The 16446-nt window shown below is 39.3% G+C and overlaps 2 protein-coding genes across 2 annotated transcripts; both read right to left on the bottom strand.

Moving 5' to 3' along the window:
- Positions 1 to 9535: 9535 nt before the first annotated feature.
- On the bottom strand, positions 9536 to 10879 carry LOC136856019 (dr1-associated corepressor homolog). The gene has a single exon (XM_067133572.1). The coding sequence runs from the start codon at positions 10877 to 10879 to the stop codon at positions 9536 to 9538; it is 1344 nt and encodes a 447-aa protein (XP_066989673.1).
- Positions 10876 to 15315, bottom strand: LOC136856018 (uncharacterized). The gene is made up of 3 exons (XM_067133571.1): positions 15102 to 15315; positions 11505 to 11878; positions 10876 to 11367 (listed from the first exon to the last, which is right to left on the bottom strand). The coding sequence occupies exons 1-3, from the start codon at positions 15313 to 15315 to the stop codon at positions 10876 to 10878; spliced, it is 1080 nt and encodes a 359-aa protein (XP_066989672.1).
- Positions 15316 to 16446: the final 1131 nt, after the last annotated feature.

The raw sequence follows: 16446 nt of genomic DNA, 5'->3' as shown, positions 1-16446 counted from the left end.
AACCTTATACAGTTCAGTATTTACATGACATGTGAGGTTTCCCCTCGTTAGGAATCTTGACCTTACTTTAATATTTTAGAGTAAGGGTTCTCAGTCAAAAGTTCTTGAGGGAGAGAGAGAGAGAGAGAGAGAGAGAGAGAGAGAATCTCATGACCTAACTCTAATCTTTTAGAGTAAAGGTTCTCAATCAAAAGTTCTTGAGAAGAGAGAGAGAGAGAATATCTTGACCTTACCTTAATATTTTAGAGTCAGGATTCTCAGTCAAAAGTTCTGGAGAGAGAGAGAGAGAGAGAGAGAGAGAGAGAGAGAGAGAGAGAATGAATATCTTGACCTTACCTTAACATTTTAGAGTAAGGGTTCTTAGTCAGTAGTTCTTGGGGAGAGAGAGAGAATCTGATGATTGGTTTCAACCTTGTAAGAGGTAAGGATTACCTCATCGAGGCCCTCTGTTTCTTTATCTTAATGAGGTGTTACGTATTTTGGCAGAACACTTGGTCATTCAAATCTGTTATTATTCCTTTTCCTTTCTCAATACAACCCAAGCTGCGACCCACAGCAGTGGACTAACTGATGGAAAAAATCGTTTTTAGATAACTTTAGGTATGAATTATTATTGATTTGCAACCATTCCGTATTCCAAAGTCTCTCTCTCTCTCTCTCTCTCTCTCTCTCTCTCTCTCTCTCTCTCTCTCTCTCTCTCTCTCTCTCTCTCTTTCCTGTATCCACTATTAATCAGCCTGACTGACATATTGAATTACTGATTGACTGACCTGGCGGTACCCCAAAAAAACCTTACTGAAAACCAGTGATATATATATATATATATATATAATATATATTTGTATGTGTTTGTTTGTTTGTTATCACAGAAATAATTATATACATAACCACATTCGTAGCAGATAAAAAAGACGAAAGGAAAGCTCGACAATTAAATTGAAATTGAAATAATTGTTCCTTGCCAAATCTAGCAATTGCATTGTCCAACACTGCATTCCCTCCCGTGATAATACTCTCTCATTAGTGTGTTCGTTGTGATAAGATTAGATAATCTGAAGAGAGAGAGAGAGAGAGAGAGAGAGAGAGAGAGAGAGAGAGAGAGAGAGAGAGAGAGAGAGAGAGAGAGACTAGTTATTGTGAGGATGTAGGCTCCTGGAATACTTATCAATTATGACTAGACGTTTTCTGAAGAATGGCGTCAGCCAACCTGCAGGGGTAACTATGCAAAATTAGAATCGTATTTCCTAAGAGATCCCGATTCCAGTTTTAATATCCATCCACTTATCTCTCTCATAACCAGTTTTATGCAGTTTTATTCGACGGAGCTTGCTCTCGCTATATCCTTCCAGTTGTCCCATTTCTAGTTTTCTGAAAAGATAACTGTTGAGATGGCTATTTTTCTGTCCGTCCGCACTTTTTCTGTCCGCCGTCAGATCTTCTAAACGACTGAGGCTAGAGGGCTGCAGATTGGTATGTTGATCATACACCCTCCAGTCACCAAACATACCAAGTTGCAGCCCTCTAGCCTCAGCAGTTTTGATTTTATTCAAGTTTAAAGTTGGCCCTAATCGTGCTTCTGGCAACGCAACAACACAGGCCACCACTGCCGGCTGAGAGTTTCATGGGCGACGGCTCATACAGATAAATATCTCGTGGGCGAGATGGTTCTTCGTGTATTTGAGTTAAGGTGATTGAGATTTTGTATATTTTACACAGCTAGAGAGCTTTAATATTTATTCAAACCCTCCCACGCTAATGTCAGCAGAAATATCCATATGATAAGTCTAACTGGGGCTGTTATTTATAATGTTTATAAATTCACCCTCTCCTGACAATTGATTCATAGTGCAACCTTCCAAACCTTTTACTCTCAATTTCCGTTTCAGCGCTGAGTGACCTCATAGGTCCTAGTGCTTGGCGTTTGGCCTGAATTCTCTATTCACTTCAGTTCAATTCAATTCAAGCTCAGTCAGTCGTAGAACAAAATAATGTACTGAAAAAGATTTTAAAAGTTGACGGAAGATGAAATGAACCACGAAACATAATGGTATAAGATTCTCATCATATTCAGTGATTTTTAATAATAATAAAAAAATTATAACATGAACTCAGTTTCTGCAGGAGTAAATTCGCTACCTCCGTCCACATTTTCCTTCAATTAAACAGTAGGTCGGAGGTCAGAGGTCAGGCTTCGTTCACGGTCAAGAACGTGAAATGTCACGTTCATTGACACGGTTTCTGTAGCATCCCGAGTTTCTTGAAGATTATTATTATTATTATTATTATTATTATTAATATTATTATTATTATTCAGAAGATGAACCTTACTATTATTATTATTATTATTATTATTATTATTGAGAAGATGAACCCTATTCATATGGAACAAGCCAACAGGGGCCATTGACGTGAAATTATTATTATTATTATTATTATTATTATTATTATTATTATTATTATTATTATTATTATTATTATTGAGAAGATGACCCCTATTCATATGGAAGAAGCCCAAAAAAGGAGCTATTGACTTGAAATTCAAGCTTCCAAAGAATATTAGGGAGACACGGAAAGATGAATAAGATTTTATCCACTCGGGCTTCTTCCAAGCCAGGGATAGAGATTTCAACTTGCAACAGGCTCAAGGAGTCTGGGGCGAACGGTAATAATAGGTTTTAGGAAGGACGGGAAGGTGTTAAAGAGAAATATTCATGGTAGGAAGTTTGCTCCGCTCGTGAACAAAAATAAATAATAATAAATAAATAAATAAAAAAAAGTGTAAATTAGGCTTACACCAGACTTGGCCAGCCTGGTGTTAAGGGTCATGGGTCACATCAAGGCTTGAGAGTTAACATAATAAGAAAGTGGGTGTACCAATTTCTTAAAAGCTATTGAATTCTGTGAGGCAAATAGAATAACAATTAAAAGTTCTAGTATTCTATGAGACTATCAGAATAAGGGTTAGTAGCTCCAGAAATCTCTCTCTGCTTACGTTTTTCTAGATACCTGAGCTTTCTAGATCTGATCATTGTTCCGTCGTGTTGCTGCTAAGCTCTGGTATTTGCTACTTTCTTCTGTTATCTAAGATTTCTATAACTTTCTCATTTCTGAGAGAAAATTAGCTCCAAATCCTTTCTCCAAGGCCAGACCACATTCTTCCTTTTCTCTCTCTCTCTCTCTCTCTCTCTCTCTCTCTCTCTCTCTCTCTCTCTCTCTCTCTCTCATTTCATTTCATCCTGGAGGCATTAACGGTGACGTCAGTTTCGGCAGAGTATTAATCGAAACGGAAGCTAGGTCGGTCTCTCTCTCTCTCTCTCTCTCTCTCTCTCTCTCTCTCTCTCTCTCTCTCTCTCTCTCCATTTCATCCTGGAGGCATTAACGGTGACGTCAGTTTCGGCAGAGTATTAATCGAAACGGAAGCTAGGTCGGTCTCTCTCTCTCTCTCTCTCTCTCTCTCTCCATTTCATCCTGGAGGCATTAACGGTGACGTCAGTTTCGGCAGAGTATTAATCGAAACGGAAGCTAGGCTCTCTCTCTCTCTCTCTCTCTCTCTCTCTCTCTCTCTCTCTCTCTCTCTCTCTCTCTCTCCATTTCATCCTGGAGGCATTAACGGTGACGTCAGTTTCGGCAGAGTATTAATCGAAACGGAAGCTAGGTCTCTCTCTCTCTCTCTCTCTCTCTCTCTCTCTCTCTCTCTATTTCATCCTGGAGGCATTAACGGTGACGTCAGTTTCGGCAGAGTATTAATCGAAACGGAAGCTAGGTCGGTCTCTCTCTCTCTCTCTCTCTCTCTCTCTCTCTCTCTCTCTCTCTCTCAACAGATGAAAGCGTAGGAACTTTCATATCTTTCCGTGAGTTTTTAAATTATGTCCACTTTCGCTATTCACTATTTTTCTCTCTCCATCTTCTTTATACACCGTTTTTATGACAATCGTTTTTCCTTTCACTTTATTTTCCCTATTTTTCTCTCTACCCATAATCCAACAGAATCTTGTCGCCATGTTAGTTTTGGTGTAGATCAAGAACCAAAACAAAAAATGGAGGTGTTGAGAGAAGGATCACCTCACTCCTACTTGATGAAAAAAGCTGTTGACGCAGCTTGCAACTTGAGTGCCCGGTGCAAGCGGCAATGGGTTGCATTAAGGGGTTGCATTAAGGCCCGAAAGCCTACAGGGCATTTTAAATTCCCCTGGGGGCGCAGTTGATTTTGGTGTGTGATCCATTGTTCAATTGCAATCTGGTATTTTTCCATGCAGCTAGTATTGGGTAGCAGCATCTTGTTGCTGTGGAAATGTTGACTGGGAGAGCTGTGAATGTTTAGAAAGATGTGAGTATGTATGAATGTATACATGCATACATACATACATATATTTATAAAGATAATATATATATATATATATATATATATATATATATATATATATATATATATATATATATATATATATATATATATTATATTTATACACACAAACGAACCTTCTCTGATTTATGTTTCAAGATAATTTACTTTCACTTTGATAAGAAAAAAATTGTTTGTTGTTTTGCAATGCTTACTTTAGAAAATGATCGCGAGCAGTTCATTTCTTTATTGCAAAGAAAACTCATTTTGATTTTTCTAAACTGCTGTTATGCTGGAATTTAACATTTGAAGTCGTTTGCAATTCTGTGCTCGCTATTACAAGATGAACTGTTAGATATATAAGTTTTTGTAATGACGTGCTTGCTATATCAAGATCAATCTCTACCTAAATGATTTAATGATTCCATTCTGTATGAATTGAATGTTTCTATCCATACCATTTACACAATTTCTGACCAATTTATTTGCGTACTTCTTCAAATGCGACGTTGTTCTTGGTTGCAACACATGCCAACCTCTAACCTTTGCTCGGATGCTTTCATTCTCCCGGATTAAGAACCCGACCGCTCTTTGCATATGGCTGCATATCAAGGACTCTATCCACGGATCCGTTTTAATCCTTGGAATATCTACTGGCACTTGAAACAACACAACTGTTTATTTCTCTGTCGCGTTTTTCGAGAGATCCTTCTCTCCAACCTCTCCGCTTCAACTCTGTCGAATAAAATTTATACTCTATATTGTGTTGCTGGATAAGGTTTGGTTGGTTGGTCATTTTGACATGAGATGAATCTTTCTTTTTTGGTGATTAACCCTTTACGATCCTACCTGTTGGAGGCGGAGTAGCTCAAGCTACAATTCGTGACGTGCTCCCATTCAGCTTGAGCTGCTAGTAGCAGTCTGTGGGTTGAGAGGTTAAGAACCGTGTGCTTCGTTTTTTTTTCCAAGGAGGACGCTTTCTGCTACCTAGTATGCTCGAAAGATAAAGGTTTCTTCTAGGGGTGGGTATCAGGCATGTGTTACCAGTCGCTAACATCTTCATCCTGAAAATTCAATCCTTAGAAACATACAGTATAATAAAGAAAATCATTTGCAGTCGGCAGTGGGTCAGCAGAGCCCTAAGATCCTAACAGAATGATTTAGTTCGGGGTTATTTATCAAAATTTTTAAAACGAAAGACAGGTACCAAGTATCCTCAGCGTACCCTGAGGATGTAACGTATATGCACGAAAGGGCTCTGAAATTGACCAAGTAGGAGCGTGGAAACGGCATAATAGAACATTGAACCGATTGGCCGGAAGTGCCCAGGTTCCGGTGGGGTATGTGCGTGTGTGTGTGTGTGTGATCTCCCATGGGATATTTATGAGAGGAACGGTGACCCTCACAGGGAGACCTCCTCGATCTTGGGTGGCTGATATGTGCTTTTTGCCTGGTGTAGTGTTTAAAGAAACTGCCACTATGAAGATACAGTGACATTGATATATATTTTCCAAACTTTAGAGGGAAAACCCCCGGTTGGGAAGCGGTGAAATTGATCGATGTCTACATAACCAATTTTCCAATTTAATGCCCCTTTAGACATATTTCTGTATGTAATGAACACCATTTCAGGTTTTACTATAATGATATGTTTCTTCCAACAGGAATTCGAGTTTCGTCCTGAGAGGACGAATATTTGGAAGCGGTGTTTTTACCCTTACATACTATATATATGACATATATTGGTCTAGAATAATTATGACATTATTTTGTTAGATGACCAGGATGATATTCACTAGTATTGCTTGGTATAGAATTATCAATGTGCTTGTTTGTGAAACAGTATTCCCTCTAGTTATGAACTCCATTGATAGCAGGTGTGAATCACTCCATTTCATTACCGTAGCTTTTGCTGAATCACTTTCGTTAAATTTGCAAATAAAGTCTAGTGTTTAATTTCAGTAGGCCTTTGTTTAAAGATAGGTTTAGTGAGAGGAGTCGTCAAAGGAGAAGGGATTTGCCGACCAAGGGATGAGCCATGCTACTACAGACATCTTAGAGAAATAAGATGTTTGAGTGTGTTCTTAAAACAGATACATCAATAAAAGACAATAAAAGATGGCCCTTCTTGACCTGGGAAAGGTCATTAACATATATATATATTTTTATAAATATTACTGCTGTTCGCCCTCGTAACTTTGATTGCAAATAATATCAACCTGACCGAGACAGGGAAAAGATGTTGTCTATATAGGAGCATCTTCAGTTCAAGCCTTAACGTCCGTTGGAGAACGGGATAGGTAATTTAGGCCTTCACCCTTTAGGAAAATTTCCCTATCAGCCTTAAAAATAGGTGGTCCTAAGGTCCTTTTTCCTTTCTACCTGTCTCTTGGCGAATGTTTTGAAAACAGAACGTGGACGCCTGGGGTGACTGTTCTTGACCTAGGCCGGTCAGGGAACGCGAGAGAGAGACTGGAGCATTCGAAGAGACCACACGTCCGACGGGGCCTCTTCTCCCTTTCTTTGTCTATTATTCTATTAGTGAAGTGAAGAAGCAATTGCGAAGACTCCTCTCGGCGGTGGTTGGTGCGCACAACATTCGTCCTAAGGTAAAGTCGCTTTTTGTTCAAAACTTCGCCCATTCTTTTATCTTTTTCTGTATTTTGCATTTCTTTTGTTTCCTCCTTCATCCCCCACTTACTGTATATGTGTTTACGAAGTCTAGATTAAGCCAAATTATTATATTGTTAGCTTCAACCCCGTTATTCCAGTAAAATACCTAGGTTAGGGTAAGCAACACAGTTTTAAGTCTCGATGCTTTTGTATGCCTCGCGTCCGAATGTTTGGAAGAACCGTTGCGTTTAAAATCAAATTCATCTCAAATATTCTTGTTAAGGTTAATTACCCTTAACTGGCGACCTTTGGCTAATTAACGACTGTCTTTGAGGTTAACTTTTGGCTTCAAGTGGCAAGTTACGTGTAATCTTGGTTTGCAGGGCCGTAAAAATTACGTAAATTGAATAATACATGATCAGCCAAGACCCTAACACATAATATATATATATATATATATATATATATATATATATATATATATATATATATATATATATATATATATATATATATATATATATATACATATACAGTATGTAATATATGAATTACAATACATTATAATCTCTTACATCTTATCAAAAGTTACACTTGCAATGATAATTATTAATCCATGCTGATCTTTAGATAATAATAATAATAATGTAATCAAAGAGTATTAGTAGTTTGTACATCTAGGATTTAGGGTAATAATTTCGTTTTGTATCCTAATTGATATATCAACCTTAAGAGTCAATCAGTTGTAAGCTGACTACCACACCCCAATAAGAAATCTGACTACTCCATTGTTTTGTAAACTTTTAGTTGAAATGGGCACTTTGAGGTTAATTTGGGTCTTGTTAGGTAGATGAAACATTGGAATTCATGCTGTGATTTAATAGAAGTCAAACAGTGTGAATTACAGACACGAAAAATTGGATAGCAGAAGCTATAACAGTCTTGGTAATGTGATTAAAGATTTTTTGAAGAGTGATTTATGGCGCTTACATCACACATTGAAATATTGATATAAATAGGAATATTAAGGTAAATCTTAAGGTGTATATATATATATATATATATATATATATATATATATATATATATATATATATATATATATATATATATATATATATATATAAGTTTGTTGCAGACACAGTTTCATCCGGCAAGTCTTCAAACATGTCAAAGTTAACAGCTATGTAAAATAAAAATCATTTGAACAAAGCAAAACACATTTGTCACTGAAATTAACAAAATACCAAAACACTTCTGCATTACTGAAAGCTATCACACAGACCAAATGCTTTTTCACTAGTTTTTTCAATTTTACATATATATATATATATATATATATATATATATATATATATATATATATATATATATATATATATATATATATATATATATATATATATATCATAAACTTCATGGGTATTTTGCTCCATAATGCCAAGATTACAATGCTTGCCAATGCACTGGAAGTCAATTGAAGACTAGATATTGGTATTAATCCAAGACTATTTTATACTGATACACTGGCAATCCATTTGTGGTTCAGTGTTGATATCAGTCAGCAAAATTTACCACTTTTACATGGATAGGTCAGTCCAAAAATCATCCAGTTGATACACTATTAACTGTTTTAAGAGCCACTATTTGCAGATCCGGCCTTGGGGTCATTCCTGTAGGCACATGGATGAAAGTTTCAGGCAGTATCGACTCTCCTTGAGTCACCTTTGGACGCACTTCACCCACGAGGGGCCCTCTGGCGTCACTCTTGGGAGAGGAGGAAATTGCATGACGAAATTTTGAGAGCTTATTTAACCATCATCGTTCTTGTCGCCATTAGCTTGGTAGGGAGTGTTTCAAAGGTTATTGAATGCCCACCTGCAAAGCCAAGGAACAGAAAAATCTAGTGACAAGCTTAGACTTAAACTAAACCAAACAGTGAGAAGCAAAATGAAAGCAAACGCACTTACCAATGTGAATGTTGAACTCGTTAACACTAAATAAGGGAGGAAAAGGAGCTGTGGTTCAAAGGATATCCATCATACTCTTGTGTCAGAATAAAAATAAGGGTGACAATTCACTCTTTTGCTCCTTATTCATTTTAAAGATTTGAAGGGATAAGATTTCTTGAGTGTAATTGTCCAGAATGTGTCTACTAAGAGAGAGTTTTCTCTCTGGGGATGGTAATTTATCTTCCAGATCATCAGCATCACAGTTCATAAAGTGGGGGTGGTGGTGGTGGGGGTGGTGTTGGAGGTGGGGCTGGTGTTGGAGCTGGGGCTGGTGAAGTTGTTGTTGTGTCGTTTGTTAACGACGTGGGTGTCGATGTGCTTGTTCCTGGTGAAGTTGTTGTGTCATTCGTTGACAATGTGGGTGTCGATGTGCTTGTTCCTGGTGAAGTTGTTGTTGTCACATTCGTTAATGACGTGGGTGTCGATGTGCTTGTTACTGGTGAAGTTGTTGTCACATTCATTAATGACGTGGGTGTCGATGTGCTGGTTCCTGGTGAAGTTGTTGTCACATTCGTTAATGACGTGGGTGTCGATGTGCTTGTTACTGGTGAAGTTGTTGTCACATTCGTTAACGACGTGGTGTCGATGTGCTTGTTCCTGGTGAAGTTGTTGTCACATCGTTAATGACGTGGGTGTCGATGTGCTTGTTACTGGTGAAGTTGTTGTCACATTCATTAATGACGTGGGTGTCGATGTGCTGGTTCCTGGTGAAGTTGTTGTCACATTCGTTAATGACGTGGGTGTCGATGTGCTTGTTACTGGTGAAGTAGTTGTCACATTCGTTAATGACGTGGGTGTCGATGTGCTTGTTCCTGGTGAAGTTGTTGTCACATTCGTTAATGACGTGGGTGTCGATGTGCTTGTTCCTGGTGAAGTTGTTGTCACATTCGTTAATGACGTGGGTGTCGATGTGCTTGTTCCTGGTGAAGTTGTTGTCACATTCGTTAATGACGTAGGTGTCGATGTGCTTGTTACTGGTGAAGTTGTTGTTGTCGCATTCGTTAATGACGTGGGTGTCGATGTGCTTGTTCCTGGTGAAGTTGTTGTTGTCGCATTCGTTAACGACGTGGGTGTCGATGTGCTTGTTCCTGGTGAAGTTGTTGTTGTCGCATTCGTTAATGACGTGGGTGTCGATGTGCTTGTTCCTGGTGAAGTTGTTGTTGTCACATTCGTTAATGACGTGGGTGACGATGTGCTTGTTACTGGTGAAGTTGTTGTCACATTCGTTAATGACGTGGGTGTCGATGTGCTTGTTCCTGGTGAAGTTGTTGTTGTCACATTCGTTAACGACGTGGGTGTCGTTGTGCTTGTTACTGGTGAAGTTGTTGTCACATTCGTTAATGACGTGGGTGTCGATGTGCTTGTTCCTGGTGAAGTTGTTGTTGTCACATTCGTTAATGACGTGGGTGTCGATGTGCTTGTTCCTGGTGAAGTTGTTGTTGTCACATTCGTTAACGACGTGGGTGTCGATGTGCTTGTTACTGGTGAAGTTGTTGTCACATTCGTTAATGACGTGGGTGTCGATGTGCTTGTTACTGGTGAAGTTGTTGTCACTTGTTCCTGGTGAAGTTGTTGTTGTCACATTCGTTAACGACGTGGGTGTCGATGTGCTTGTTACTGGTGAAGTTGTTGTCACATTCGTTAACGACGTGGGTGTCGATGTGCTTGTTACTGGTGAAGTTGTCACATTCGTTAATGACGTGGGTGTCGATGTGCTTGTTACTGGTGAAGTTGTTGTTGTCGCATTCGTTAACGACGTGGGTGTCGATGTGCTTGTTCCTGGTGAAGTTGTTGTTGTCGCATTCGTTAACGACATGGGTGTCGATGTGCTTGTTCCTGGTGAAGTTGTTGTCACACTCTTTAACGACGTGGGTGTCGATGTGCTTGTTCCTGGTGAAGTTGTTGTTGTCATTCGTTAACGACGTGGGTGTCGATGTGCTTGTTCCTGGTGAAGTTGTTGTTGTCGCATTCGTTAACGACGTGGGTGTCGATGTGCTTGTTCCTGGTGAAGTTGTTGTTGTCGCATTCGTTAACGACGTGGGTGTCGATGTGCTTGTTCCTGGTGAAGTTGTTGTTGTCGCACTCTTTAACGACGTGGGTGTCGATGTGCTTGTTCCTGGTGAAGTTGTTGTTGTCGCACTCGTTAACGATGTGGGTGTCGATGTGCTTGTTCTTGGTGAAGTTGTTGTTGTCGCATTCGTTAATGACGTGGGTGTCGATGTGCTTGTTCTTGGTGAAGTTGTTGTTGTCGCACTCTTTAACGACGTGGGTGTCGATGTGCTTGTTCTTGGTGAAGTTGTTGTTTTCGCATTCGTTAATGACGTGGGTGTCGATGTGCTTGTTCTTGGTGAAGTTGTTGTTGTCGCATTCGTTAATGACGTGGGTGTCGATGTGCTTGTTCTTGGTGAAGTTGTTGTTGTCTTATTTGTTGATGACATGGGTGTCGATGTGCCGGTTCCTGGTGAAGTTGTTGTTGTCGCACTCGTTAACGATGTGGGTGTCGATGTGCTTGTTCCTGGTGAAGTTGTTGTTGTCACATTCATTAATGACGTGGGTGTCGATGTGCTTGTTCCTGATGAAGTTGTTGTTGTCACATTCATTAATGACGTGGGTGTCGATGTGCTTGTTCCTGGTGAAGTTGTTGTTGTCTTATTTGTTGATGACATGGGTGTCGATGTGCCGGTTCCTGGTGAAGTTGTTGTTGTCACATTCGTTAACGACGTGGGTGTCGATGTGCCTGTTCCTGGTGAAGTTGTCGTCCCATTCATTAATGAGGATATAGTGGGCGTGCTTCTTACTGCTGAAGTTGTGGTACTCGATGAGGCTGTGGTAGGCTTTACTGGTGTGGTCCCTGTTGTCTTACTTTTGTCCGGAGTTGATGTCACACTTTCTCTACTTGTGGTAGGTTTTGCTGAAAGATGACAAATTGTTGCAAGAGCATCAGGTATCTGAACAGGTGAAGAAGGAAATGGGCGTGGTGCAGAAACCATTTCCTCCAGAAAACTGGTGTGATGTTAAAAAGTTACACAAGTTACGAAGGTTACAAAGTGATTATGCAGAAATATTTAATTCAGTTACTTGAAAAATTAAGACCAATTTCAATTTTGTTGTTTTTCAGTGACTAAGATTTTTAAATTGACACGAAATCCTTGATATTACTTGTAACTGACCAAATGATACACTGAAATGTATTTTAGGTACCGGTACCTCTTTTACTTTATTTCACCAATTCTGACCATGAATGCAAGAGTTATCATGGAGATATGAATTTTATTTCCACAAAATGAAATCGTCTGCATATTCTTGATGAATATTTCAGTTCAAATAACTTTAAGTACGGTATCAAGGCAAAGATCTGTATTTAATATATATTGAACAAAAGAAAATTGCTTACTTATTTTATGGAAATGAAGGAAAAGACTCAGAGGGTGAGGAAAGAGAGGATAAGCCATCACCATAAGCAGTCAGTGCAATATACAGTACGATTTCAGAGACCTTCGGTAGGAATAATAATCATTTTTAATATCATAACTAGAATATTAATGAACTTAATAATACCTATCTACAGTGCCTCCCCTCCTGGGGATAACAGATATTTGTCAACATTTCCTTAGACGTGGTGACAAATACGCATTTCGTGCCTAAGAATAATTTTTTTCCCACGGGGAATATAACATACCACCTTTCTCTCAATATATATATATATATATATATATATATATATATATGTGTGTGTGTGTGTGTGTGTGTGTGTGTGTGTGTGTGTGTGTGTGAGTATGTGTGGGTGTGTGTGTGTGTAGTGTGCTAGGGGTGTTCTATCTATCATGTTCTGTGTACTTATAAAAAAAAATCATTTCAGAGAACAATCCTATCAGAAACAAATTCTTTAGATAGCAGCAATAGAAATACCGACTTTGGTTCCAGGCTGGGCATCCTTCAAAAGTTGCGTCGTCATTCTGGCAAGGGACGAGAGAGAGAGAGAGAGAGAGAGAGGTTAAAACAGTATAATTCCTCAGAAGACAGTAAGAAATATCTCACAAAAAAAAATATGAAAAAAAGTGTGAACATGCTTTGAAAGCCTTTGGAAATGAGTCATTTTCACAATGGAGCATGACTTTTCTTTTAACGGCAGAATACCTACCGTGTGTGGTCCCTGTGCCAAGGTCTTGGTGCACAAAACGTGATTCAATAAATCAGTATATTGCAGACCAGCACAATTCTCTTCATGTACAATCTCTGCGGTGGCTTCTTGAAGTTCCGTTTCTGGAGCCCCGCCTGAGGAAAAACTTGGTTACTAAAATGCTGATAAATAAGTAGTTGAAGGAATAATTAAATGTATGTAGTATGTGATGGCGGGACGTTGGCTTGATAAAATAACAGAGAAAAGATGTGTCAGTACATAACATTCGTATTCATATACAATGTATATATATATATATATATATATATATATATATATATATATATATATATATATATATATATATATATATATATATATATATGTATATAGATCAATTATTGAATGTATGTGACAAAGAAAGAGAGACAGGGAATGAGGGAGTTATACATCCATTTTTAGAGACTAAGCACTGCCGATGGGGACACAAAAGTTGATAAAAAAATGGAGAACGAGAAACGTTCATCTGACTATGGGCTGGACAGAGGGAATGTCAATATACACGATTCCGTACTCTAATAAGAGGAATATTTGTTGAAGGGGGAAATATCCAGTGATGAATGATAGATTTGTATCTGTCTGTCATAATAAGGAGTGTCTTCATGGATGTTGCACAGAGATATCAAATTTCGGCTCAAGTTTGCCAGGTGCTGATATCACATCCATTCTTTTGATCACCACTCTACTCTGTCCCTGTGGAAATACGAGTAGGTACCAGTAAATAGGTACCAGTAAACAGGTACCAGTATCTTCTGAAGTAAGAGAGAAAAAGTGTCACTCTGGCAACCTGGCCCCGAATTTTCGCTGATAGTTATCAGTTTCTGATGCTGGCACCCACTTACTCCCAGGTCGACTGGTGAACTTACGAAATCAATTAAACTACTTTGGAGTTTCTAATGAATTCATACTTGCATAGACACAAAGATTTAAAGTGTTAGCAACATGACGGAAACTATGGTTTATTTACACTGCGAGCATCTATTACTGACGCCGCCAATTGCATACGTGACCTCCGTTGCTTCACCCCTGGAAATTCAACCTTCAGTTAACACCAAATATCTTGAATGTAAGAAAGAACTAAGTGAAACGGGGCTTAAAAAGTAATTTAGGATCAGTGAACATATTGGATAATGTTGATCATTCCATTCTGATCAGTCGTGAGGGTTTATAACATCTGCATTGCACCCAAGTCCAGTCTTCAAGTTCAGTATACCTTAGTTTGACCAGACCACTGGGCTGATTAACAGCTCTCCTAGGGCTGGCCCGAAGGATTAGTCTTCAGCGTCATCTTGTAAGCCTAAGTTAAAACTTACCAGTTCTCATCCAGTCAACGGGGGACAAAATCCAATTTGGCTTGATGAGAGCTCCTCCACAATACTTAGAAGTGTCTCCAAATGTTCCTCGTGTTGATATTCATTCACCGAGGCCGGCTACCCATTAGAGATGACGGCATTCATGCTGCTTGGGGCCAGACCGCAGTTTGCTGGTTGAGAAAGATCAGTGGGATTAAAGAGCCAATAGTATTTTGGATTTTGACAGGACTGTTACAAGCCTTTGGATAAATCATTTCAGCTGAAAGGGCTGCTAGCATCGTGTACTGACATACACTTGTCTAATGTTCCATGTGTGTAAAACATGAAGACTTTCTCCTGAGAGGAGCAGGTTACTGAAAAATAGAAAAATTAGGATAATGGTCACTGCAGCACTTCATGTATTCACACACACAGCGCCTCAGAAGCTCGTCCAACCTTCAACACGCGCTGCACCAGTCACGTCTTTTCGTTCCTCGTATTCATCATCCCATATTGTCCGTTCATTCCACACGCAAGATAATGAACAAATATACCTCTTGGCACTCCTGCTCTTAGAAATTCCTCCGTCGCCTTTGTCTTGCAGACACACAAACATATACGTACATAAATATTTGTATAAAAGACAAACTTATTTTACTCACGGCAATAGCCACGGCGTAATGTTCCAACTTCTTGTGGATGTTCTGTGGGTCGTCGTGGTTGGAACTGGCATGGTCGTTGTGGATGAAACTGGCATGGTCGTTGTGGTTGAAACTGGATGGTCGTTGTGGTTGAAACTGGCATGGCCGTTGTGGTTGAAACTGGCATGGTCGTTGTGGATGAAACTGGCATGTTAGTTGTGGTTGAAACTGGCATGGTCGTTGTGGATGAAACTGTCATGTTTGTTGTGGTTGAAACTGGCTTTGTTGTTGAAGATGAACCTCTGTGACTCTCGAGGAATGAATTACTTTAAGAATGAATGAATAAATCTTTAAGCCGATAAGAATAAGGAGAGTGATAAAAAATAAGATAAGAATGTGGACAACTGTGCAAGAATGTGCGCACAGATTTTCAAGATGAATCCTTTAAGAGGCCTTGAGGCAATTACCAATCACTTTCCGGTTTTCACACCTTAGTTTTCCTGCTCAGGACGTATTATGAAACGTTCTCATGTAGTGTATAGTGCATGCATAGATATTTGTATGCAAAGCTTATGCATAGGGTAGATTATTCCTTCTCTTGTAGTGTGCTTATATCCCTACAGTTAGAATCAATAATATTGTCTGTACAGCCATGAATTCATGGGAGTGAAGAAACATGGCTCCTGCGCTCCTCAGGGGTGTCATGTTCCTGTAAAAGAATAAAAAGAAAGATATATTCTCGTGAAATTTCTGGATAGTTATCCATGTCACTCAACCATCTATCAATTAAGTGGCGTTTGTCGTTGGCAACGACGATCGCCCTTTGGAGCCGAGCTGAAAAGAATGCTGAGAGATTTACCTGTTAGTGATCACTGAAGAGGAAAAATTGTGGCCATTTCGAAACTGACCTGTGCACTCAAACACTTAACAAAATAGAGACAAAAAGCCAGTCAGTAGAAAAGGCAGGAGAACTTCACTGACTCCGGTTTCGAACTGCTGTCTACAGCATTATATAGTTTTGCAGTCAGTCAGCCCAACCTGTCACTAAGACTGTGGCCAGGCGACTGCCCACTGAGCGACTGGGTTGCTTCGAAAGGCAAGGCCTTCAGTTCCAAACGTGTCGTGCCACAGAACACCTGTGCATGTGTCCTGGTTCTCTGCGAAGCTGACTTTAACATGCTCTGTAAGCCGAGTTAGTTGATGGGTGCGTTCACCTGCCATTAATCTCAGAGATAAAAATCTTTTCGCCATTGCCATATGTGTGTATAGATTATACGTGATGAACTGACTTCCTGGATCGTCACAGTGGAAGCAGAACAATAAAATCTGTGGGTTTAAAATTGGTTTCACTCTGAAGTTGGAGGTA

This window comes from Macrobrachium rosenbergii, chromosome 34 (assembly GCF_040412425.1).
Source record: "Macrobrachium rosenbergii isolate ZJJX-2024 chromosome 34, ASM4041242v1, whole genome shotgun sequence".
Lineage (NCBI taxonomy): Eukaryota > Metazoa > Arthropoda > Malacostraca > Decapoda > Palaemonidae > Macrobrachium > Macrobrachium rosenbergii.
The sequence above is the reverse complement of the archived record's forward strand: the minus strand, read 5'-3'. Positions and strand labels throughout refer to the sequence as shown.

What these genes read in the sequence shown, in the direction of transcription:
- LOC136856019 (XM_067133572.1), bottom strand. Translation starts at nt 10,879, where the DNA reads ATGACAACAACAACTTCACCAGGAACAAGCACATCGACACCCACGTCG.
- LOC136856018 (XM_067133571.1), bottom strand. Translation starts at nt 15,315, where the DNA reads ATGCCAGTTTCAACCACAACTAACATGCCAGTTTCATCCACAACGACC. An exon ending in ATTACGCCGTGGCTATTGCC is followed by an intron (nt 11,879 to 15,101) that starts GTGAGTAAAATA and finishes GTCATCTTTCAG; the next exon opens with CAAAACCTACCACAAGTAGA. An exon ending in CACCCACGTCATTAATGAAT is followed by an intron (nt 11,368 to 11,504) that starts GTGACAACAACA and finishes AACTTCACCAAG; the next exon opens with AACAAGCACATCGACACCCA.